The following is a 24,790-nucleotide window of genomic DNA, read 5'->3' as shown; positions in this document are numbered from 1 at the left end:
GTTGTGCGTTGGGTTCTGGGAAGGGTTGAGCACTGTGGGCTGGAGCCAGCTGCATTGCAAACGCTCCCCAGTCTCGCAGCTCGCTCCTTGGAAGCAGGTAGATTTTGGGCTCCATCTAACAGAGCAATAAATCATGCAACAGAGAGGTTTAAGTGACTTGCCTGAGACCACTCAATGGTAGAACTGGGAATAGAACACAGGAGTCCGGACTCCCAGTTCCCCTTGCTCTGACCACTGATGGCAACAATGCATGTGCTTAAGGACTTGGCTGACTATGGATGGACTTGAGCATGTAAGTAGTACTAAGCATGTCTGATATGTTTTGCCAAATCTGTGCCTGGGAGCTGCGGGCCATTTGTTATGCCACTTGGCCCTGTCAAAGGCAGCACTTACCACTAGGGGGCGATGTTTCCATAGATGCCAAGGGTTAGCAAGCAGCGGTCCCGTGGGGCAGAAAGGACTGGGAAGTACCTGCATTTCTAGGCATGGATGGGAATTGACTCTGGGTGCACCCCACCTGCCCCTCTTGCTGGATTGCGAAGCTGGAATGCCTCAGCCAGCTGCTGGGAGCAGAGAAAACTCCACAGGCGTCTGCCAACGCACTGTCTGGGGAAGCGCCTCCCAGTTGAAATTAAGGGAGGTCAAGACAGAGAGGTTGTTCCCACTGGTGGAAGGGGCTGGGTGGGGGTGGTTCAAAACCTGTCTGATGTTCTTCATTTCCTTAATAGCAGTGGAAGCATTTCATGGGCAATTGGAGCAAAGCACTAGCGCGGCGGTAACGAGCGGCGAGAGACAGCTGCAGGTAAAGGCTCTTTGTGGGGTTTGTGTTTTTTGTTTCAGCATGAATTTAGTTCTGGAGGGAGGGTGCCAGAGAAATGATCCTGGAGACCAAGCGCTCCGCAGATCCACAGAGCGGGGAAGGCCCCCTGGAGGATGAGCTGGAAGGTGAGGGGGTTCGGTCCCGATGGGCCACGTGATCATTGGCAGAGGGTAAAGATTTTAGGCCCTGATCAACCTGCTCTAGATTGGAAATGATGCCCTACAGGTGAAAAGTCTTGTCCTCCCGTCCCTCTGACCTGGATATAGAGCCCAAGAGACGGACGCTCAGTAGCCCATCCCCTGCCCCTGTGAGCCGAGCCAGACCCCACCAGCATTGAATGTATCTGCATCTCTGATGTTAGCTTTGCCATGCCCCCACTACCATTACTGGGCGCTCCAGACCACCCACAGGGAGCAGAGTGTGACTGCATACACCCCCAGGGTCAGGACGTACACCCAGAACAGTAGTCTATCCAGCCTGTAGGACAGCGTGAGCCAGTTGACTTCTAGTCTGCTGGCCCAGTCTAGTGCACGGAGCTGGGAGCTGATCAGGAGGAGCTCTGCCAGGATCTTCTCCATTGGGGCCTTCCGGGCGCTTGTCACCTTCCAAGGCCCCTCTCCTTTTCCTTCCTCCTCTTCCCCACACAACAAGAGACCTGCAATGACAGCAAAGCATGTTCAGCAAGGCAGGGGGCTGTATGTGCACAGAGTGCACCGAAAACCCAGCCTTGCTTGTACCTGCAATGTCACCATCTGCTTGCCGCCTGGGAGCCTGGGGTCTCTCGCCGGGGCCTCCTCCGACTATGGCACTGCTCACCCAGCAGCTGAAGAAGAGCCTTTCCCGCACAGGGTCTTCCCCCAGATGAAGGAACTTTACTAGCAGGATAGACTTGGACAGGCTGAGAACCAAGAGGGCCATGCAAACCGTGAAGAACACCCCTGAGGCAATGAGGAAAGAGAAAGGAACGTTACTGAGTGGGACAGGCAACAAGGACACCAAACTGCAATGGCTGAAATAGTCTCTAAGGGTGTGTCTACACTGCAGTCATGGGGTGTGACTGCAGAGCATGTAGACGTACCCAAGCTAGGTTTGATCTAGCTAGGGCAAAGCTAACTTGAGTAGCAACAGTAAGGAAACCATGGTGGCAACATGGGCTAGCCACTCAAGCATGTCCCTAGGGCCCTGGGTGTGCGGGGCTAGCCACAACTTCACAGCTAGGTGAAAGCTAGCTTAGGTACGTCTACACGTGTTGCAATTGCAGCTCCTGATTACAGTGCAGACATATCCTAAGGCTCTGCCCACACTGGGGCTTCGAAGTGTTTTCAAACCATTTTCAAACCCTCTTACCGCAGCCATGCAAGCTGTGCATCCACTGTGTTAAAAACATTACTACCCTCCATAAACCTGGTTTCAACTAGCACAGTGGTTGAGAAATACAAACCCAGTCCACTCGGGGCTGAAAATCTGACCCAACCATGCTGCTGAGTGCCTAGCCGAGCCATGCAGGGTGATTGTTTGGGTGAGGCCAGGAGGGTTTGCAGTGCACACAGGGTGTCAGCGGCACTGTAGTTCTTTTCCCAGAGGTTTGTTTGCTGGAGGATGCACACGTCAAATCAGGATTAGCAACAGGTGCTTTAAAGGAGAAGAATAGTACTGGCACCAATGACTGGCTGCCCAAGAGAGGCCCCACCTGGTCAGAGTAAGACACCTAGTCAGCAGGGAAGAGCTGGATGAATGTCCGTCAACATTTCCCTGCAGTGAGAATGATTAGACCACGGAACTTTCCCCCCAAGGCAGATGTCCCATTACTGCCCAAGTCTGCCCATTTTAAAGCTAGCCCGGAGAATGAATCTGGGCTGGATAGGATAAACTCATGGGTCTTCACCGTCTCTGACCTCTAGTGTTTGCAGATTTACATGCTCCCTTAGAACAGAGTCCTTACCATAACAGCCCAGCCCGTCCAAGATGCACTGGCCAAACCCAACTCACCAATGAGGGGAGTGCTGACCGCAGTGCCTGGCAGCTTGTCTGACATGTTGACTTTGAAGACGGTATAGCCAACCAGCACGCTGGTCTTGAAGGTTATCCTGGTGCCACAGTTGGGTGGCAGGTAGAAGCTGGCCAGGTCAATGACCATCAGGAATAGACTGGGGATCAGCAAACTGACCACATATAGCAGGGGGCGTCTTCGGATAACAACCTGGGGTGGAGAAGAGAAGTCAGCGCCAATTCTAAGAGTGACCTGAAAACAATGGGGCTTTGGATTTTTAGCATCTTTTAAGATGCAGAGACCTGTCGCGTAAGAGCACTGAGAGATGTGGGGGCTCCTCCATGCCACTCACCTAAGTGGTGCAGGGTGGGCCAGGAGCGAGGGATTGTTACATTGGCCAGAACTTTTGTGAATTCACCACCAGCTTGAATTTTCTCCCCACAAACCTGGAACATTTTTGAGGTTGGCAAGAGTTTGGGGAACTCTTATTCATATATCTCTCCACATGATCCTTTTGCCTCTGGGCTTTGCAGATTCAGACAGAAGCAGACATCCCCAAACACCAAGAGTGGTTGCTTTTGCTGTATTTGTGATCCAAGTAATGAGATGAACCCACCTGCCGCCTCCCTGCCATTCATCTTGGGGACAGCTGTGCAAACCTTCCTGCTGCAAAACCTGTAGCCATGAGAATTCACCTAGTTTGGGCTTCAAATGGGGAAACACAATCAGCTGTGTTTCATGCAACCGTTTTTAGGGCCTGCAAACCTTTAACGAAAACTTGAAGCCAAACATTTTGCTGTCTCTCACTGGGCATGACATTTTTGAGACTCCAGTTTGTAACTGGGTCTTTCGTGAGATTTCTAGGTGCTGGAGTGATAAGTTCTGGGTCCAGTGAACTTTTCCAAATCTATCTGCATTGCAGAGTTTAACCCAACTTGTTGGGTTTGGTTTGAGTCTTACCATCGCCAAAATGGATCGGAAGGAACCCGAAACTTTTAAATCAAAACCCTTGGGTGTCAAAGCACGTGATGAGAAAACGATTCCCACTAAAAAACTGTTGCAAGGCAGAGAACAGTTTTTAGTGAGAATTGGTTCCACTCAGAGTGTCAGAATGAAAATCATGAGGGAAGAAATTTAGCCTAGGTAGCCTGTTCCCCCTGTCTGCTTCTGAGAGTCTGAGTTTATTGAGCAGTACTGATCTCATTGCATCTTGGATGTCTCTCTCTGGCCATTGGTACCATGCGCCTCACCGTGGTGCTCTTGAAGAGCAAAGCATTGGCCCAGTGTGTCATGTTGCCATGTGGAGGTCACAGTCTGGATCTCACCCTTTCCGGCGGGGTGAAGGAGAAGGGGGAGCCTTGCATGAGTTCCATGAGAGAAGCATCTGTAATTGGCTGGGGTCCTGCACCCAGGTTCACCCAATACAACAGATTTCTACCAAGTTCACTGCCCTGGGTCTGGTAGCCAGATACCAGGGCAGACTTAGCTAGTCAGTGGAGCCCCCAGCCAGATGTGGGACGTGCTGTGGCTGCATCCTGTGTGCTACCTGAGCCAAGGCTCAGAGCAGGAGCCAGGTTGTGCATAGACCCCAGTTCTTCTCACTGAGCCACCAGGAGTCAGCTGGGGTTACCTCCTCCTGGCTAGGTGGGTAGGACCCACGCTGAGCTGGCCTCAGCTGGGAGTCGCTCTCTGCAGATCTTAAACCAGCCAAATCCCATCCTCTCTAATAGGCTAAGAAGTTGATGCCTTTAAATTCTCCAGCAAAGGGAGGAAAGCACTTTAGTTTCAGTCGTGTTCTCCATTAGACACCCTTCAGGTGTTAGCAATATTATGCCACAATTTCATTATCCATTAAAGCCAGGTAATAATAAGTACACAAAGGTATTTGCAGCCCATTGATGTTAATGAAGGAGATCAATCTCATTCCGAGCATGTACAGCAGCCGCACATTGGAGATGGAATATTACCCAAGGTTAGGCATGAATTGTCTCCTTGATAGCAGACCCCACCAGCACTTAATTTTGCATGACTGTCTTTATGGCACAGACAGCGTTTGACACCCAGACACAGGTTTGCCGCTAAGTTTGCTACATTCTCTCCCCCCACCTCTGTGATTTCTCTTGCAGACGGGAAGGTTGCAATGTTCTCCTCTCACCTGGGCTACCAGGGCAGTAAGGAGTCAAAGGTGACTCTGGCTGGAAAGCTGGTCAGGTAGCGCAGGGCTGATTTGTGCTGTTTTCAGATGAGACCTGCTCAGTGCCCAGGGTCAATGCCCAGTGGACTCCTGTGTGAGTGACGCTGGGCACAACTCCCTTCGCCTGCTCTTGGGGGGATGGGAGGGCAATACCCAGGATGCCCCTACCCGTCAGTTCAGTGCTGCCCCTCAACCCCCAGATTCCTAGGGCATACCCTGAATCTCTGTGTCACTGTAGTCCACTTATTTTCCTGCTGTCCGGGACCCCGGTGTCTGTTTCTGCTCCAGCCCAGGCTCAGAGGAATGTGTCCTGCTGTGGCTGCTGGAATGGGTCCCAGGCTCAGAACTGACATCCTTGTCATGGCCATTGTCTTCACGTGGGGTCCCCCTGCTCACTGCTGAAAGCAGCCCCGGCTTCCAAACATTGCCTGAGCCTTGCGACGTGCCTGGCATGTCCCTGGGGCAAGTGCCAAGGGGACGGGTTTGCTGGGACCGAACAAGGCGGCAGTGAGTCTGTACTGTAGGTCCAGGGGCAGGAAAGAGGGCTGCTGGGGTGGGGACTGCTTACATAGAGGGGATATGCAGGTAACTGGGTAACTTAAGAACAGATGGCTAAGCACTAACGCAATGTAACATTCACCCCGCCAGGACAGGCGCTGGATTTCCATGGGGCAAACCAGACCCCAGGGTCTCAGCACCAGTGAGAGAGTCTGAGCCACCGGAGAGGCTACCGCTGCCACTGCTGCTCAAGGTAATACTGCCTGCTCCCCCACTGTGCCAGCTTGCAGATATGGTACTAGGGGCATTGGAGGGAAGATGCTAATGATTTTTTTGCAGGAATGTAAATATATAAAAAATGTTAAATTCCCCCTGGAACATTTTCAGTTTTTCAACAAAAACTTAGAACCAGAAACTAAAATGCTTTGGGATTTGAATTAAAAAACTGAAATCTTGTTCCTGAAAATGGTTTGGTTTTTATGAAAACCTGGAAAATTTTAATAGAAAACATGGAAAATTTCAACTAAAAGTTTGAAAAAGCCACTTTCTGTCAAAAATAAAAAAAATTACAAGAAAAACTGGCCCTTTCCTAGTTACTAGGCCAGTCTGGGGCGTCCCCTGACTGGCGAGCGGCACTGAACAGTCGGGTAAGGGGGTTCTGTGAGTGCATTAAGGTCAGCCATGCTGGGCCTGATTCTCCTCTCGGAGACACTTGGGTAAATTGCAAGTGACTCCACTGAAGTCAGCTAGAATATTTTCCAGCCCAAACCTTGGCCCTAAACTCAGTCACTGTTAGTAGGATCCTTGTGCGAGGTCTGATTAACCGCCAGGTTCCTGCTTTGCCTCTGTTCTCCCCTTGGTGTATGAAAGGCAGGGAGAGAGGCTGACCTTGTGGTGCTTAGCAAGGGGGACCTGCTGGGAAACTGGGGAGGCCTGGGCAGCAGTTGAGGAGCTGTCCAGCCTGCTGCCTGCGGCCCAGGGGGTCTGATAAGTTTCTGAGGGGCCTCGGGGTTCTCGAAGCCCTGAGTGTTGAGTTTGCTGCTTCCACCGAACGGGTGTGTGTTTCAGATCCGCAGCCCACCCTGCAGTTGCTTCTCTTAGTGTTTTTCCCTTTAAATGCTCTTCATTATTCGCTCTGGCATTAATAATGTTCGCAGGCTGCTATCTTTAAAATTAATGAGGTGTTTAACTCTTAGTCAAGAAGCTCATCAAAACAAAAACACATTTTCGTCCTCCAGCAAGCGGTGTGGACAAATTAGCTGCTTCCCCTCCACACTCCAGCCTTCTCCAGCAAGGAGACGGGAGCCACAGGCTGTCTCCTCAATGCTGCTGCTTGGAACGTAGGTACGGCTGTCAGTCGATTTCATGAGCGATGCAAGTGTCCATGCTGGTGTGACAGAGGGATGTCTGGGGCAGAGCACCTGCAGCAGCCCTGTTCAGTGCCTGCAGTGTCCGCTCTATCCGTGTACTACACAGTTACCACCTTAGCATCTGGAGCCCTAAGTCCGTGTGTCTAGGTGTGAGGATCCGCAGGCCTGAAGCAGGGTCTGCTGGCTGCTGGGTGGCTGCTGTGTCCACATGGCCACTCAACAGCTCTGGCAAAGCAGGGAACAGCAGCCTATGCCTCTACAGGTTCAAGCACCCCGGCTGTCCCACCCACGGAGGTCCTGGCTGGAGGAGTCTACGGAGTGCCCTGACTGGCTCGGGCATGCTATTTAAGGGACAGGGGAATCACCCGGAGTCTGTCTGTGCAGTCCTGATACCATGCCTTGCACCTAGTTCCTGACTCCAGCTCTGCCCCTGGCCCCGCTCCTGGTCCTGGTTCCTGGTCCCCTGTGTTCTGCTCCTAACTTTGCACTCTGCCAACCCTACTTTGGCTGGCCTGTTGGCCCTGGCCCAGTATGGTTCATTGGTCTCGACTCTGATCAGACCCTGTGGCGTGACGTGGTACAGAGTGCTGCTTCTAGCCTTGACCATCTAGACCGAGGTAGTCAATTATTCTTTGTCAAGGTCCAAATTTGTTGGTCACGGTATAGTCAAGGTCCGGAATTGAGAGAAACATTTTTCACCCCGCAATAACGATGATGATGATAAGTAAATAAAAAGATTTTGCAGTCCGTTCAAAAGCATGTGAACTTGGACTACGTTCTCGATTCCACTCAGACCTATGCCCCCTTGGCTGGGGATCCTGGCAGTAGGTCACTGTATGGTAGCCATCGCTGTACCGGGATCAGGTGCGAGCTCAGAGCTACCATACCTCAGCATTGGTCTAAATTTCACTTTCTCTTCGCTGGCGTGTTCGACGACCAGGTCTGAGCTCCTCTTTTCAGGCTGCATCTGTTACTTTTCTGTCTTGGAGTTCTCCCCACCCTGCCTGACAGACGGGGAGCCTGGGCGAATGCTAATGCTGTCTCGCTTTGGAGGTTGATCTCCAGGAGCCCATAGAGAGAGAGACCTGCCTCTTGCGTTGGATCATGTGGTATCCAACCAGGGATGTTCCCAGCATCCAGCTGGTTGTGCCCCTCTTGTCTACCTCATCCTCAGTGCTGGTACTGGGGCATTTTACAGAATGACCTGCTTTCTCCCTCGCTACCACCCTCATCTTGGCTTGTCCTCCATGTTGCAGCCGCCCACTTCCCAGTGGATCACAACCCAGCCAGGAATTGCAGCATGTCGCGTGTTAGTGAGAATGTGAAGCGCAGCAGAGCCCGTGTGCTCGTGATGGATTCAATGACTCTGAAGCCCAGCACAAATCACTGAGCGGAAATGGAGGGAAAGTGGAAGGTGCCAAATGGAAAGATGTCCGTGCATTAGAGGCAAAGGAGAAATAGCTGATACCTACGTTAAACTGAATCTGGGCGAAGCGTCCGGTCTCCATGTGCAGGACCCGGGGATGTGAGGGCACGGAGAGCAGCTCCCACTCACCGTCATCCAGAAACAACGTCTTGTCATTCTTAATGTCCTCACGGCTTCTCCAGAAGGTGAGGTCCACATCCTCCACTGAGAATGACACAAACAAAGGGCTGGGACTCAGGGGAAGGGAGTCCTGTGAACGCGGGATGGTCTCACCCCATTTCTTCCACGAGCTGCCAGTGACCACAGGGCTGGGGAAGGAGCTTCACTGGCCTTCTCTATGGCCCCTGCAAATGGTACGAGCCCCATCAACTCGGACACTTCCTGTACTGACTGGAGCCCTAGGAGACCCATTGCTATATCCCTCGATTGGCTTTTCCATCCCTCCTTGCCGTGGGATCTTGACTGTGGCCATTGTAGATGCAGTTGGTCACTTTTCAGCCTGGGTGATCTCTATGGGAGCCGGTGTAAAGGCCGAGTCAGACTTACAACCTCCAGCGTGAGATGGAACTGGCTACCTTGCTGCTATAGAGCTCGCCTGCTGACTTACGAAATGCCTGGCATTGATGCTGGCACCAGACCAGCACCGCGTTCCAAAGGGAGCACTCGGTGGGGCACCTACCCTGGGCAGCGCTGAGCTAGGTCCTGCAACACATGCTAGTCATGTTCCTCTTCACACTCCCCAGCTGAGAGTCCCAAGCCTGGGCTGAGTCCTGTCGTGCTCACCTGTGTGCAGGATGCTGCTGAAGGTCAGACTGCAGTTCTGGGTGTCGAAGGGAAAGGCGTAGGCCTCCAAACTGCACGCGGACACCACCTGCATGGGCTTGTAGTTCTTGATCATCCCAGCAGCATTCACGTAAACGTAGGGGAGATCGGGGGACCTGCTGACATCCACGCTGGACAGAACAGGAGGGTTTGTTGCACAGGGAGGGTGGGGGAAAGAGACCCAACTAGTTCATTGCACAGGATACAGGAAGTGAGGTTTTTTTAATGTCCACGCTCAGGATTCCAAACTCTCATGTGACACTATAGGTGTAAGGGTGGTCCAGTGGCCAGGGCATTAGCCTGGGACTTAGTAGACCCTAGGTTCAATTCCCTGCTCACCCTGTGTGACCTCCGGAAGTTTCTCTGCCCCTCAGTTCTCCATCTGTAGCATGGACTTAAAAGCAGCACCCTGCCTCGCTCCCACAGGTTCTGCGGGGATGAAGCCATTAAGATGGTGAGGTGCCCAGGCACTACAGTTGTGGGGATCAGGTTAAGTATCAGACAGAGAGTGCCTGTGGCACTCAATTTACGAGGCTCAGAAGGATGAAGCGCCAAGCTGACCCTGCTGCGTTTGGAATCTCTTGCTCCACAGAAGCTAAGTGTCTCACACATGCGACTCAGACTGTTAATCCATCCCCTGCAAAGCCTTCAAACAGCTCGTCCAGAGCCGTTAGAAACAAGATTTTTTTCCCTCCCCCCCCCCCCCCCCCCGATTGAGCCTTTTGTTCTTGCTGTGGGCAGAGGCAGAGCTTGCACTGATCAGCCAAAAAGAAGCCCTGAACCCACCCCAAGCTACTGCGTGCAGTAAAACTCTGACCCGATCCAAACTCACAATTCGTTGATGACAATATCCGGAGACCAGAGGGTGCTGAGTGGCAGGGAAATCTCCCTGATCCCATCATAGAGGCTGGAATTCCAGGTGAGAAACTCATCCTTCCACATCTGTGGGAGGGAGAATGGAGAGTGTGACTGCCCGGATGGTTTCCCATATTGTGACTTGGCAGGGCCGGTTAACCGAGGTGCCACAGTGAGTTCAAACCACTGACTTCCCGATTTAGGGGATGGTAGGTACAGAAAATATCCCTGCATTGGGAATGTGATAATCGCTTGATCCCCTGTGCTAATGGCCAAGAAAGAGCGGCTCAGGTAGCAGTGAGTCCTACTCTGCTTCCTACAGGATAGATTTTTACAGGTGTGTAAAGTGGATATTCTCATCAGAACACGGCTGCTTTACCTGTCACCAGGAGTCTGTACAATCGGTGCTGATGCAGGCACTCCTCTTCAGCTCCACCATCCCCATCTCAGGCTGGCTCAGAAAATGCATTTCTCAGAGTCTGCAGTCTGAGATTTGCCTGTGTCCAGAGTGGGTTGAAATGTGAAAAGGACATTTCCCCCCCCATTTTGGGGGGGGGGGGTTTCAAAATTTGAAATTAAAAAAATGCTAATTGACATTTTGAAATGTTTTGAGCAGCACTACATGTGTATGCTTGGTTCATCTACCCTATCTGACGCTTTTGAGGATGGTGGAGAACCCGTTTAAAACACCTGACTGATTCCCCCCCCCCCAATTCCACGTAGGAAGGAAAGAAGGGAATTGGTGTGGGAGATAGACCCCACTGCAGGTGAATGTACCCTGGCCCCTGGAAGATATCCCCCAAGATGTTGTCAAATAATATCAAAGGAATACATTTTGAGAAGATTGCAGTCAGATATTCCACAAAGGGAAGAGGCTAAACCTATCGCATTATTCATTATGAATGATTTTTTTTCAGTTTTTTCAGAAATCAAAGTTGTTACTGGGACACTAAAAGTATCAACTCCAACACACACATGCAAGACTCCAAACTTCTTTCCCTTAAACCCACCCAGATGGGTACAATAACAAGATGACATTTAGCACTAAGATACAGCACTATCTGTTGGTGGAGGTGTACTCTGCACTGATCATTACAATATTAACTGAGTCAGAAAGCAAACAACCTAAAGTAATGTATAATAAATACTACAGAGCAATTAAGTTATCTCTCTGCTTCAGCATCACATGTAGTTAGGGAAGAAAATATCATTTACCTGCCGAAACCAAATGCTTGTTGTTAGCTTTTGATTCTGTGTATTCTGTAGGGGGGAAAATAAAATCAAATGTTTAACAAATTACATAACTGACTCAATGGATCGTAAAGAGACATGACAACTTAAAAATCACACTGCTCTCAGAACGAGTAGGCTCTGCTGTACCCATTGGTGTTACACATAACATCTAAGGTTGCTCTAGACGAAAGAAATTAAATAAGTATTATTCATTATTTCTTTAGTGTGATGTTTTGTACATTTTTCCCATTGAGAGTCTTTGGAGTTTTGTACCATAATCCATTAGGTGCTTTTGAAAATCTCTCCCACTCTTTGTATATCATCAATTTCAAAAATGTCCTGTCTATAATCAGGTAGATCCTGCAATCACCTGCTCCCAGCTGTAATATCTGCGACAGGGATAGTCCCATTGGCTTTTACAGGGTTACTCATTGTTCTAAGCGATGTGCCTGGTAACAGCTGTTCGCAAGAATGGGACCTGAGTTAGTGAGCTTCTCCAGTGCTTTGCATGAGGCTTTCATGCAGTAAAATGGGATAGAAGAACATTTATGAAATAGGAAAAGATGGTGTGTAGGAATAGATAATATCCCTTTAAATAGCTTGTGAGCCCTCCAGTAGTGCTCAGTGTGTTCTGTGTTTTAGAAGCCATCAAAAACAGCCCTGTGTATACAAGTTTGTGTATATTTAGTAACCACCTTTCTTTTGGACTCAGTTGTGCTCCTGTGATTCCTTCATATTATTTTTGTTGTGTGAAGAGCTAAAGAAACAACAGAAATTGTGATTGTAAAATCACCAGGCCTGCCAGGGGGAGCTCATGGAAGACTTTCAACTCATTTTTTTTTAAACTGACTAGATTTCAATTTGATTGTATCCCTTTACATTTCTCTTTGATAAAACCAGGCCATAGAGAAGGATCCTGAGGTTTGTTTGGCCATCACCTCACTTCACGCCAGCCTGTGGCTCCCATTTGTTGTTCATCTGTGTCTGTGCAATCCTCACTACAGTAAATTATCTTTGATAAAATAGTACTTTGGCTGCACTTGACACACTAAATGAATCATCAGTCTCTCTCTTGCACCCTAATTAGCTACTGTGACATTAATCAGGCTGCTAAGCATAATACCATATTCTCAGCAAATCCAGGGCTAAAAATATGAGGCTGAGCTTGTATTTGTAATCAGGATATTCATAATTTTTCAAAGGGAGTTGTCTCAGCTGCTACAGGCAGCCACTTATGTTAAATCTTTGTGTGTGTGGATTTTCCTGCTCATAAAACAGAAGTGTGACCTCAAGCTAGGTATATTTTTTATGACATATAGAAATTCCCTCCCTTTGTTATGATTCAGCATATTTTATTTTTCCTCTTCATTACTCACACGCTTCAAGTTGGGCACGTACATAATTGTTTGTAGGATCAAGGCCGTATTAATTCTTGAGGCAAAAGGTTTTCTCAAATTACTAGTATCTTGGGATGGAGCAAAAGCACAAGTTGAAGAAAGAAGGCTCCTTTGGAATACAGGAGATCAAATTTCTCCCAAAAGAGATGGAAGAAAGACACTAGTTGTTAATGAAGTGTGACTCCCATCTTGATGGAATATGAGAGAATAGCAGGAATGCTTTAGGTTTGCTGCGGACTCGGAGCTTGGAATTTGTATATCCATGCCATTTTGAAAGTGGATTAAGCTCATTTCCCTGGAAAAAGTAGTTTAGGAAATCATTGGAGATGAAAAAGAAACTGCAACATACTTTCCAGAATCCTTGAATCATCACACAAAAGGTTGCATTGAGAAGAAATGAGTCAGCCCTATTCAGACACCTTTGCACAAAATACGGATGACCTGTTTCTATGATGTCCTCTAGGGGGAGGCCTGCATCAGCAGGACTTGGTTCATGCATGAAAAAGAAAAAAATAATTTATAACTTTTGTTTGGCCATTTGGCTAAGTTCCTTTGTAATGGCTGAATATCCACTATGTCCTCTCCTGGGGGACTATAATCTGACTGTCAGAAGGATGAATTCAGTGATCTAACAGGTTTTTTTCCCCACACAGTGAACATCTATGATCCTATGAACACGTGTGATCTGTAAAAGGTGAATTCCAGGTTAGATGACCTTAGCCTAGGGGGAGCAGGCTGCCGTTTGGCTCACCTGATCAAGTTGCCTATTATGACCCATAGTAATAGTCTAATGCAGGATGGATGTCAGGCCAGTTTCAGATTTGGACAAGAGAGGGACTCAGCTAATGGTTAGTCAGCATGAGAGATTTGCTCCCACAGTTGACTTGACTTGAAGATATTGATTTTGTTGCAGAGAGCAACATTTAAAGCACCTTCAACCCTCATTCATCCTTTTTGATTACATCTTAAATCAAAATGATCAACTGCAGGATCACAGGCCCACCAAATGGGGAGCAATTGGACAACCCCATCCTTTTGTGGGTCCACTCCTTCCATCACCCCCACTAATGCTTATAGTTCTTGAGCATGCCTTCACCGTATGCCACGATGGTGCCACCACCATTGTCTATTCCTTTTGTTCTTACCATAAAAAGCTGTTTGTTGATGGCTATCCTACACTTACTGCTAGATTCTCCATTTGGCCCTGACAGAGATCCCAGCGTTAGAGGGGCCCGGGGTGAGCGAGGAGGAAAAAAGACATCTAAGGCTAAAACTTGAATCTTTTTGTCAAGTGAAACAAGAAGTTTCTCAATGCCAGCTGGCTGGCATAATTGGTTCTCTCGTGGTATTATTCACAGCTCTTCCCTCTTTCTTTTTCAGCTACCTTCCATCTTGCTTGTTAAAAGCAAAGGATATTTTGGAGAATTGGAATTCATTAGTCTTCCTAACAGAGGGAGACTACTTAGACTTAAATTGGTGGTTAGCAAATATACAGATAATTCCCACACATTCTTATTTATCGTCTCCAGTTCGGCAGACTATAGAAACAGATGCCTGAGCGTCTGTCTGGGAGGCTCTAGTCAATGGAGTGGAATACAAAGGTATCTGGGATTCGGAATTGACGAAACTCAATATAAACAAATTGGAACTCTTCTCCGTTGACTAGATTATCTCCCTAATCAGATTTCCCCAAGGTACTCATAATAACTTGATATTCTCAGACAAGACTAGTCTTTTATGTACATGAAACAGGAGGCAAAAGATCACAATAGAAGTCAGAGGCAGTGATGAAGATGGGGTGAGAGCTCTTCACACGAAACAATGGTTGCTGAACAGTTCGTCTATTACTACATGCACCTGCTGAAGTCTCTACTGCATCAAGCCCTTTAAAGCCTACAGCTTCTTGATGACATTGGCTCTGGAGCCAAGTCTCTGATTAGATTTATCTGATAGCATGAATACGGATATTTTGAACATGCATTCGTTATAGCCAAGAAAGTAGAGAAGACCCTGACTTCAATACTACTGCTCTCCTCCTGGTCTGGTGTAATCACTTCACCCAAACCCCGCTAGCTGGCATCTAATGGAGTGAAGATGATGAATTCAGAAAGCGAAAGCTTTGCCTGCATACTATATAATTCACCACTTCCTACTGTATACAAAAGATAACGAGGGACTCATTACAGTTAAGATGGATAAAAGCAAAACCCTGCTAGAGCTGCTATTAGAGCCTCTTTTAGTTACTGTAACAAAAAAGGCATTTTCCAACTCTGCTCTCTCCCATTTTCTCCTTGTACAAGGATGATGGAAGGTCCAAGGCAGGAGGAAGTAGATTCTGATGTGCTAGACACCTCTAGAAAATATGTGCCTCACTCCCTTGATCTACACCCAAACTTTGGATCTTTATGTGCTCTGAAATGCAATCTCGGAGCACCAGCAAGGAATTAAACAGCTGCAATATAAGAGGTAATTGCAGTGCTTGTAGTTATTTGTTAATTCATGTAGCATATTTCATATAATTAATACTGTGCCCACACTCTGCCTATGTTAATACACTTGCCTGCTCCTCAAATACATTTCAGCAGCTTCCAGAATATCAAAGTGGCTCAGGTAGTCTGAGGAGGCAGTTTGATTGCACAGAGCTTCTGACTGTGCTTAAACAGACACTGCCAAAATTAAAATTCATATTTTAATGATCAGTGCTATTAAGAACATTTTTAGCTTGTTAAAAAGGGAAGAATTCTATACGCCTAATTTAAATCACACTGGCTATTTTTGTGGTTTCTTTTACTACTTGTGTTTCATTCCGGTTGGACGGTGTCATTGGGTTGCTCAATTTTACTTTGCTTATAGTCAAGTTTCTTCCGGGGATATTGCAGGAAATTGTCACGTGTGTACAACTCCATTCCCAATGAACCAGCCCATACACCTTCCATAACAGGGAACGTGGTGCAATTATTTCCCCTGTGCTCTGCTTCTGAAATACCAGGGGGTTATATGCTGTGAATATTGAGTTTGATCCCTGCAATGGTATTAATAGTACCCAGGGAATATCTACACATAAGATCAGTAGACCCTGAAATACCAATGGAAGCAAGTGATTCAGTGACTTCCACATCCTATCCCAGTAATAGACAAGCGTTGGGATTCTCTGATCCGGTCTGGCAGCGGAGGTTTCTTAAGGGAAAAGGCATAGAGCATCTGTTGCTCTCTCACTGGCACTGTGCACTTATATGTAACGCACGCAGCACATTGGGGCTCATTCTATCCATTCTTTTCCGCCCTTTCCAAATTCCCTGTAACTTGGGTCTTAAGTTTCTGAACTCTCCCCCATCTGTATCTGTTCATCATTTTCTGATACCCCAACACACCAAATTTTCTCCAAAAGCACCAAAGCCCTTAAGCCAATGTTTATTACATGGTAGCCCGTCTGCTCTGAGCTCTTGGTTAGAATGTCCCTTCCTGGTTCTCTTAACTTAGCACAAAGCTGTTTGAATGTGGGTTTCCAGAACTGCAAGGGAAGCTTTAAAACTGGGATTTGCAATGTAGCTTAAGGGAGTTAACACCCAAATCCCATTCAACTTGGATACTGGACTCCTTTAGGCTGTTTGGTAAATCCTAGGCCTCAGTCCCTCAAAGCTGTTCTCATTGAAACTGATCAAAATAGAGGATTTACAAACGTCTGTCTGTATTTGTATCTGTCTGTCCAACCTTTTGCAAAACAACCTATTGTTAAAAAATATTTCTTCACTGAACTGAGTTGTCAAGGATTATTTATACTTATTCTCAGCCTGAATTAAATCGAATGGGTCACTTTAAAAACTTCTTTCTAGCATTTTGAAATTCCAGAAAGTCTTATTTAAAAGGAGCAGGAGCAAAGTGGTTTGTCGATAAACAGACAGCTCCTTCTGCTGAAAAGAATCATGCACAGCCACTGGCATCCATTCAACTCCAGTCTCCAACCAGCAGATTCTACTGTATTAGGAACAGCGGGACACGGTTGTAAATCAGCTTGAGATTCTGTTTACCACATCCAGCACTGCATGGACAAAGAGGTCAAGGTAAACGGTAGTGGCCGTTGACCAGTTTCTGACCGGTCTCACTCCCTTGCTGTAATTCAGTAAAAGGTGCCTGGTCAGACGATGCAAAGTAGAATTTCTGGGCCGCTGAGCATCTGTGTTTGAGCTTCCTGAAAAACAAATGAATTTGTGCAATTAGACCTGGCAGGTAGAAGAGGAAAAGTTGTTAGCTCGTTGTTGCTGAGGCTGGATTTATTTTTGTATGGGCTGATTCATTGGGAACGGGGGGAAATCCAGCTTGTGTCCTGCGACAGGACTCCATGGCCCTGTGAGCAATACAGGGGGAGGTAAAGGAGAAATGAAGACCAGCAATTGGAAGTGACACATTTCTGAGTGTTCCCTCTGAAATGCAAAACGATATTTTGCTCACGAGCTTCGCTAGACCTTGGGGAGCACAGCCTCACCAACTCATTGGGCTGAAGCAAATTGCCAATGCGCGTGAATGAAATCTAATCTGCGGTGTCCTGCGCATGCAGTTGCCTGAGCACTCAGTGCTTTTGATGGCTGTTTTGATGAGCTGCTGAAGGTACGAGAGATCCAGCAGGAACCTGTAAATGAGATCTCCTTTCCCCGCACACCAGGCCTGCTCATACCCATTCCTTTATGAAGCATGTGGTGTCACTAGCCGCCAGAGGCGGCAATTTCTATGATTTATCAATGTCACTGAGAACAAAATGCTAGAGACTATGCTGTAGGTGCCCTGGCGTGAGTCGTGGAATAGTCCCCTTTGATCGCATCAGAGCTGTAAGCCAAATGAGCATTTCGTTCTCTAGCTACGCTCTCAGGAGCAGCCTCGTCTGTTCAGCACCCCGGGAGGGCCCTCCCCCCAGCACCATTTTCAGGGCAGTTTTCAGAAACTGTAATTTAAATAAGAGCAGTGTGTAAGATCCCAGCTGAGACCCCTTCACCGTGGTTCCTGCCAGCTCAGCCAGGGGGATAGGTCTCCCAGCTGAGACCAAGTCCCTGCAGCTCCTACTGGTTCAGGTGGGGAGGGGACAACTCCCGCCTGAGTCCCTTTCAGTACAGTTCCTAGCGGTGCAGTCCAAGGGATGTTCCCTTTGGGCTCAGCAAGTGGAGATGCTGCATATTGACCACAAGGATCTCCTTTTGGGTCTGGGCTTTAGAATGCCCATGCAATGAGCACAGCTGCCTGATGAGGGACCCCACTTTTTGGTTAAGTCAGCGCCAGCATTTAGATCCTGGAGATAAAGTTACACTAAATATTACCTACTGTGAACTGGGATCCCTTCTCCCCTGGCCAGCAGAACCTGTGATGCAACCAGGACATTCACTGATACATTCTGGGATACAGCGGGCCAGATTCTCAGCTGGTTTAAATTGGTGTAGCTCCATTGCAGACAACAGGGCTTTGCTAATTGACATCTGGTAAGAATCTGGTCCAGCCCATTTCAATGCGGGGGGGTCTTCCTGTGCAATCTCCCATTGCTTGTCTTTACTTCTGTCCAGCTGATGAAGACTGGACGTAACTCCTTGCAGTCCTTAGCAATGCTCTTCCAAGTGCTTGCTAGAGGGGGCACTGGACAGTGACATGAAACAGAGTGTTCCCTCCAGGAGCTGATATGCTTCTTACACAGGCCCAGAGACTAAGATAGCCCCAGGGGCTGAGTTCTTTCAGCTGAAGATACTGTCATCAGCTGCCCAGCCTCGGGAGGGAGCTTAGAAATTGCCAGACCAGAGTAGACTCATCCATCTAATCCAGCATCCAGTCTCCAACAGTGCCAGCACCAGATGCTTCAGAGGAAGGTAAGGGTTAGGTAGATGTGTGATCATCTGCCCTCCATAAAAGTCCCATCCTTATCCTTAATAATTAGAGATTGGATTAAACCCTGCAGCATGAGATTTTATCTCCCATCCAATACGCTTCATTGTTAGTATAAATGATTCTAACTCTGGATATTCTTGTTATCCACCAAATAGTCCAATCTCTCTTTCGATCTTACTACATTCTTTGCTTCCATGACATCATGGGGCAATGAGTTCCACAGTCTAATAACACAGCAAGTGGAAAAAATATGATATTTTATCCATTTTGAAGCAGAGAAAGCACCTTCAGGACTCACTCTCCCTCCCCCACCCCACCCCACATTTAATCTTTCAGAAAACAGACCCAATAAGAAGGTTGGGTGCTTATTTAGAAATATAAATTGCAAAATATTTGCACTTTTGTTATGAAAGCGAATTAGCCAGAAGAGGATTAATTACGGCAGAGACAGATTCAGAATGTAAGTGACCATTAATTAACACTAAATTATTCCTCTGAGAGCTAATGTGACATTCACATGAGCGTTAGACCAATCCCAGGTCAGCACTGTCTCAACAGACACAGAAAGAATCCATCAAGAATGGCTCAACAAGGGTTTTCCCTGTGACTTCTCAGGGCGTAGTAATATAATGTAATAATTCACACTGCTTATGATCATTAGGAAGGGTCACCTGGAACTGGAACATCTCTGTATCATTGTGGGTGGTGAGTGGGGGGTGGATGTGAACGGAAACAGGCTGGAAATAAGCCTGTTTTCTATTCCATCCCATCACCTGTGGATACTTTAGTTAATCAGTGTTGTCTGTGTGTATCTCATGCTTTTTGGCCCAGATCCACAAGGTATTTAGGCTCTTAACTTCCATTTAAATCAATTTAGCACAGCTTGGAGTTGCATACAATATTCTGGGAGAGGCTAGTCCCAATGTGATGCTGCATACAGCATGGATGTAGCATAGATTCTGATGGGGTGGGGAGGCAGCTGAGCTCTCTCATACAGATCAGGACATTCCTACAAGGTGCACAGCCCTGATCAAGGAAATCACATGCTTAAGTCTCATTGATTTCCAGGCCAAAGGGGCAGATTTTTAAAGGTGCTTATGTGCCTAACGTCCATTAATTTCAATTGGTGTAGGGGGCCTAAATATCTTTTAAAATCTGGCCCAAAGTCCTCAGCAGCTTGCAGAATTGAACTCATCAGGAATGAGTGAGCGTGCAGTGCTTGCTCTCCAATGACACACACGCACACCTTTTTCATTGCCCTGTCTTAGGTTAGCTCTCTCTGGACCACACAACAGTAGGTGGAGGTTAATGTCTGTCTGAATGGGATGTGATTTCCATGAAATTACAGTCCCCATCTTCATTAACCCTGCACGAGTTCATCAGATTTAGTGAGTACAGTGCATGCCACAGGTCTTGTTGCATAATTTCACAACCACGATGATCAGCCCCTGGAAACATTTGGATACTGCCAAATCCTCAAACCAACACAAAAATACTGCACAGACAAGGAGCAGAAGAATTAGTGAAATACAAGACCTACTCTGACAACAGCCGCCAAAGCACCCTCCTTGCCCACACAGATTGCACTGGTTTTCAGGTGACCCCTGACGACAAAATCAAGAGGAAGAAAACTCTAGTGTGACAGGTGAGAAGTGCAGTCTGATACACGCGGATACACAAGGAATTTCTATAGATCTCTGCCACTGCCATGAAGGGAGGAAACTGAGTCAACCCCTCTCCTGCCACAGAGGCAGCAAAGTCAGGTCCTGTACAATTCTTCCAGACTAAATGGATTCTGAAACCTACGCTGCCTCTTCTCGACCCTACAGGCCAGTGCCTCTCACTGCAAGGACCTATCTTCTGGCTTCATAGAGCAATGAGACACCTGGGTTTGAGCCTCATCTCTGCCGTGCTTTCGCTGTGTGACCTTGGGCAAGTCACTTCATCTCTTTTGGGCCTCGGTTTCCCCATTGTAAAATGGAGCTAATGATACTTGCCTTGTATCTCTCCATCTGCCTGTCAATATTATGCTTATAGCTATGTTATCTGAGTTCATGGGGCATTTGTAAAGTGACTTGAGATCCTCAGAGAGGCGGTTATTAGTTGTCCCCTCCCCTCCCCCCCCCCTCTCTCTCTAATAAGACATGCACTGTGTATAAGTTGTAAACTCAAAGGGAACCTGCACAACATCAGAAGGCAAAAATCTCTCTGCAGGTTCCATGGGGAAAGGTCTACTCGATGGAGTTAATGACAGCACTAAAAATGATCAATTGTAGGATTCCTGCTTTGAGTCAAGGTTCTAAGACTCTGCGCCCACCTCTCACCATTGTGGCAATGAGTGAACGTGATGCCACTGGCCTGCATTCCAACCCCAATTACGGAAATATTATGGACTGAAACTGAAGTGAGTCCCATTTGCAGCCCTGCACGGAGGTGGGATTCCAGCACAATCAGGATTCCTGACCTTAGCAAAGTCTCCCGTTCAACTGTCAGAAGAAATATTAAAACCAAAATGAAACTCGTGTCTTATTTACAAAGAGATCTAAAAGAAGCGGCTGCTTTGTGCACAGGCTTGGTTCAACTCTGTGGGAAACTGATGATAAATAGTTAAAAAAAAAAAAACATGGGGACTTTTCAGTGAAATGAATATCATTAAAAGTGAGATGTCTGTTTTCCCTGAATTTTAACAAGACCCGTACAAACCTCCCAGCCTGAAAAACTGGTGATGAACTTTACATAGAAAATAAGGTACTGACCCACTACATTTTTGGACCCTTTCTTTTCTGTGTTACATACTGTAGACAGTCGCTGCTACATGCATCACAAGAGACTTCTCTGCATCATACATGTCCTAGCACACTGTAGATCTCTGAGACTTTGGTAGCTTACCCCTTGAAAGCACTGGCATTTTCTAGACTCCTAGTCAGATGAACGCTTGCAAAGATCTTGCTCATCTTAATTATATCACAAAATTGGACCAGCCAGAGAGGAAGCAGCACCCTTGGGTCACCTATTCATTGCATGCTGTCAGGGTTAGCACAAGATGATCCCCTATAGTATATATTCTAGTCTAATTATATAGGTAGGGAGTACATACTCTGTGTGTGTGTGTGTGTGTATGTGTGTGTGTATATATATATAAAATCCTACACAGTGTTTGCAGGCATGGATTATAGCATCGGTCTTATCAAATAAACTTACCTGAGACTAAGAGATTAAGGAGGAAGAGGGACATGAAAACAGCTGCCATCTCATCATCTGCGCATCTGGCTTTGTCCAGCGCTCCCACCATTAGAGGCTTTCTTAAGTGAAGGTTAACAGTGTCTCTCTACCGGGCTCCGTTCCCCACTACAACGTCACTCTCTCTAAAACATCCAACAGGGGCCGAGGCGAACGAAGCCGTTACCTGAATGTTTCTGGGCTCTCTGCTAGCTCTGAAATACCCCAGCCCCTTCTGATCTGGAATCGGATTATAGGCAGCATTTTAATTTCATTGACATTCTAGCGCTAAGTGAATAATGGAATCCGAGGCTGGTCCCCAGGAGAGGAAATACCATGCTAATATGATTTCCTTTAGTGCTCTTACCTGAGGCTGTGCCTGTCGCTGACTTACAGCATGCTAATTCCATTAATAATTGAGGCCCAAAGAGCTGCTTTAAATCAGACTTGTGCAGCGGCGTCTTCAGCATTTGACAATAGTTACTGCACTCTTGAATTACCCTGGATAATGGAAACCTGCTATTGTTTAATGAAGAACAATTGCTAACAGTGCAGGGGGGGGAAATCCTGTCTGCTTTTTGTCATTCCTGACTCTTTAATTAAAAGATGTATTACACTGTAATTAATGGGAGTGCCTGGGTAGCGGTTTATTTGGCACATTTCAGAAGGGGAACGGGACACTCCCTGACAGCAGGATTATTTCAAAGGCTGTTCAGGTCCCTTCTGAATTGGCATCTGCAAATAAAAAGGGGATTAAGTGCCATGAATGCACTTGCTCTCTGTCCAGGTTTATGGTAGAAATGGGCCTGGATCCAAACACCCCTTTAACTTTGCAGCTTGGGCCCATTGCTGAGGTTTATGCTGCTGGTTAAATCAAGGAAAGGACACTGTCCAGGCAGCTGCGGTGTCTCTGATGATGGTGTCAACACAAATGGAAGTAGAGCTCCTAGTTCTGGCAGTGGAGTTTCCCCTGGATAGTGGGAGACATGTTTCCAGTGCTGGTTTGTATCCCCATGGGCCACCACTGCAATGACAGAATATGCCTTCTTTCTAAACAGCTCTTTGTTCTCTATGAACCATGTATGTATCAGTCCAGCAACTCTGAGGAATCCACCTGACCCTTCCTCTTGTTTGGTACATGCCCTGCTACCCCAGAGCTAGGAGTGAATGGAGGTCAGGGCATCTTCTGAAAGGTAAGAACATAAGAACGGCCATACTGGGTCAGACCAAAGGTCCATCTAGCTCAGTATCCTGTCTGCCGACAGTGGCCATTGCCAGGTGCCCCAGAGGGAATGAACAGAATAGAAAATCAAGTGTTCCATCTCCTGTCGCTTATTCACAGCTTCTGGCAAACAGAGGCTAGGGATACATTGTGTGAAGAAATACTTCCTTTTGTTTGTTTTAAACCTGCTGCCTATTAATTTCATTTGGTCGCCCCTAGTTCTTGTGTTATGAGAAGGAGTAAATAACACTTCCTTATTTGCTTTCTCCACACCAGTCATGATTTTATAGACCTCTATCATATCCCCACCTTAGTCGTCTCTTTCCCAAGCTGAAAAGTCCCAATCCTATTAATCTCTCCTCATACAGCAGCCGTTTCATACCCCTCATCATTTTTGTTGTCCTTTTCTGAACCTTTTCCAAGTCCAATACATCTTTTTTTGAGATGGGGCAACCACATCTGCAAGCAGTATTCAAGATGTTGGATGTACCATGGATTTATATAGAGGCAATATGATATTTTCTGTCTTATTATCTATCCCTTTCTTAATGATGTCCAACATTCTGTTCTCTTTTTTGACTGCCGCTGCACACTGAGTGGATGTTTTCAGAGAACTATCCACAATGATGCCAAGATCTCTTTCTTGAGTGGTAACAGCTAATTTAGACCCCATCACTTTATATGTACAGTTGGGATTATGTTTTCCAATGTGCATTGCTTTGAATTTATCAACATTAAATTTCATCTGCCATTTTGTTGCCCATTCACCTAGTTTTGAGTGATCCTTTTGTAGCTCTTCGCAGTCTGCCTGGGACTTAACTATCTTGAGTAGTTTTGTATCATCTGCAAATTTTGCCACCTCGCTGTTTACCCCTTTTTTCAGGTCATTTATGAGTATGTTGAATAGGACTGGTCCCAGTACAGACCCCTGGGGGACACCACTATTTACTTCTCTGTTCTGAAAACTGAAATGGGAAAGGCCTCCTTTCTGACTCCCCAAGAGATAGCTGAGTTCACCAGTGTCTGATAATTTACCAGGATGGCACACTCAGACAGGATAGATGTCTGTTCCATTGCTCTCTGTTCAGACACACCAGCCTCTCCCTCTTTCTCCACTCCCCCTCTTCTTCAGGATCACCAAAGAATCACAGGTTCATCGCATCATCACTGATCTGCGAACTCTCTCCTCCGGTGTGTCCAGCTCCCAGTCACTCTGTTTCGGATGCCGATTGTCACCAGGCAAAGGTGAGAGCGGGTGTATATGAGGGACTGAATATACCTGCATGAATGGATGTGTGCAATATTTCTGTACACAGAAACCTTCTCCGGGTATGTCTACACTCCAGTAAAAGACCCACAGCCTGGCTGCAGCTGACCTGGGCCAGCTGACTCAGGCTTGGGCTGCTGGGCTGTAAAATAGCAGTGTCAATGTTTTGGCTCGGGCTGGAGCCTGGGCTCTGAGACTCTGCGAGCTGGGGTGAGTCTGAGCCTACGCTCCAGCCTGAGCCCAAACCTCTACATGACTATTTCTATCCCTGAAGCCTGAGCCCGCTAAGCCTCAGTCAGCTGCCCTGAGTTCGGAGACTCAGTGCGGGGTGTTTTTATTGCAGTGTAGGCATACGCTTATAGGCCCAAATCCTGCAGTCCTTACTTTGGCAAAACTTCCACTGAAACCCCTCCCAGTGAAGTCCATGGAGGATTTCCCTGAGTAAGAGTGGCAAGGTTTGACTTAAAGTGCAAGCATTTTGATCAGAGTACAGTACCATTTTAAGTCCAGGTTCTCTTCGATCTATTCCACAGAGTGTCACTAGATATGTATTCATTCTAGGGCTAAGCTGAGATCTACCCAGAGATACGTAGAAAGCCTCTTGTCTGCCCTTCT

General features: G+C 47.1%; 1 protein-coding gene across 1 annotated transcript; it reads right to left on the bottom strand.

The window, feature by feature from the left end:
• Positions 1–1,203: 1,203 nt before the first annotated feature.
• Positions 1,204–21,759, bottom strand: HTR3B (5-hydroxytryptamine receptor 3B). Its single transcript, XM_065417063.1, has 9 exons — positions 21,669–21,759; positions 16,634–16,794; positions 11,191–11,235; positions 9,953–10,062; positions 9,082–9,251; positions 8,345–8,502; positions 2,810–3,020; positions 1,558–1,758; positions 1,204–1,475 (listed from the first exon to the last, which is right to left on the bottom strand). Exons 1-9 carry the CDS (start codon positions 21,757–21,759, stop codon positions 1,204–1,206), a joined length of 1,419 nt encoding a protein of 472 aa, XP_065273135.1.
• Between the last annotated feature and the right edge of the window lie 3,031 nt (positions 21,760–24,790).

This window comes from Emys orbicularis, chromosome 15, assembly GCF_028017835.1.
Source record: "Emys orbicularis isolate rEmyOrb1 chromosome 15, rEmyOrb1.hap1, whole genome shotgun sequence".
Lineage (NCBI taxonomy): Eukaryota > Metazoa > Chordata > Testudines > Emydidae > Emys > Emys orbicularis.
This window is presented reverse-complemented; position numbering and strand designations above follow the sequence as displayed.

Bases quoted from the DNA above. Each gene is read 5' to 3' on its own strand.
- HTR3B (XM_065417063.1), bottom strand. From the start codon at position 21,759: ATGGTGGGAGCGCTGGACAAAGCCAGATGCGCAGATGATGAGATGGCA. The intron at 16,795-21,668 runs GTAAGTTTATTT...TTTGTTTTTCAG, and splicing joins CCTTAATCTCTTAGTCTCAG to GAAGCTCAAACACAGATGCT. The intron at 1,759-2,809 runs GTGAGTTGGGTT...TCATTGCCTCAG, and splicing joins GGTCAGCACTCCCCTCATTG to GGGTGTTCTTCACGGTTTGC.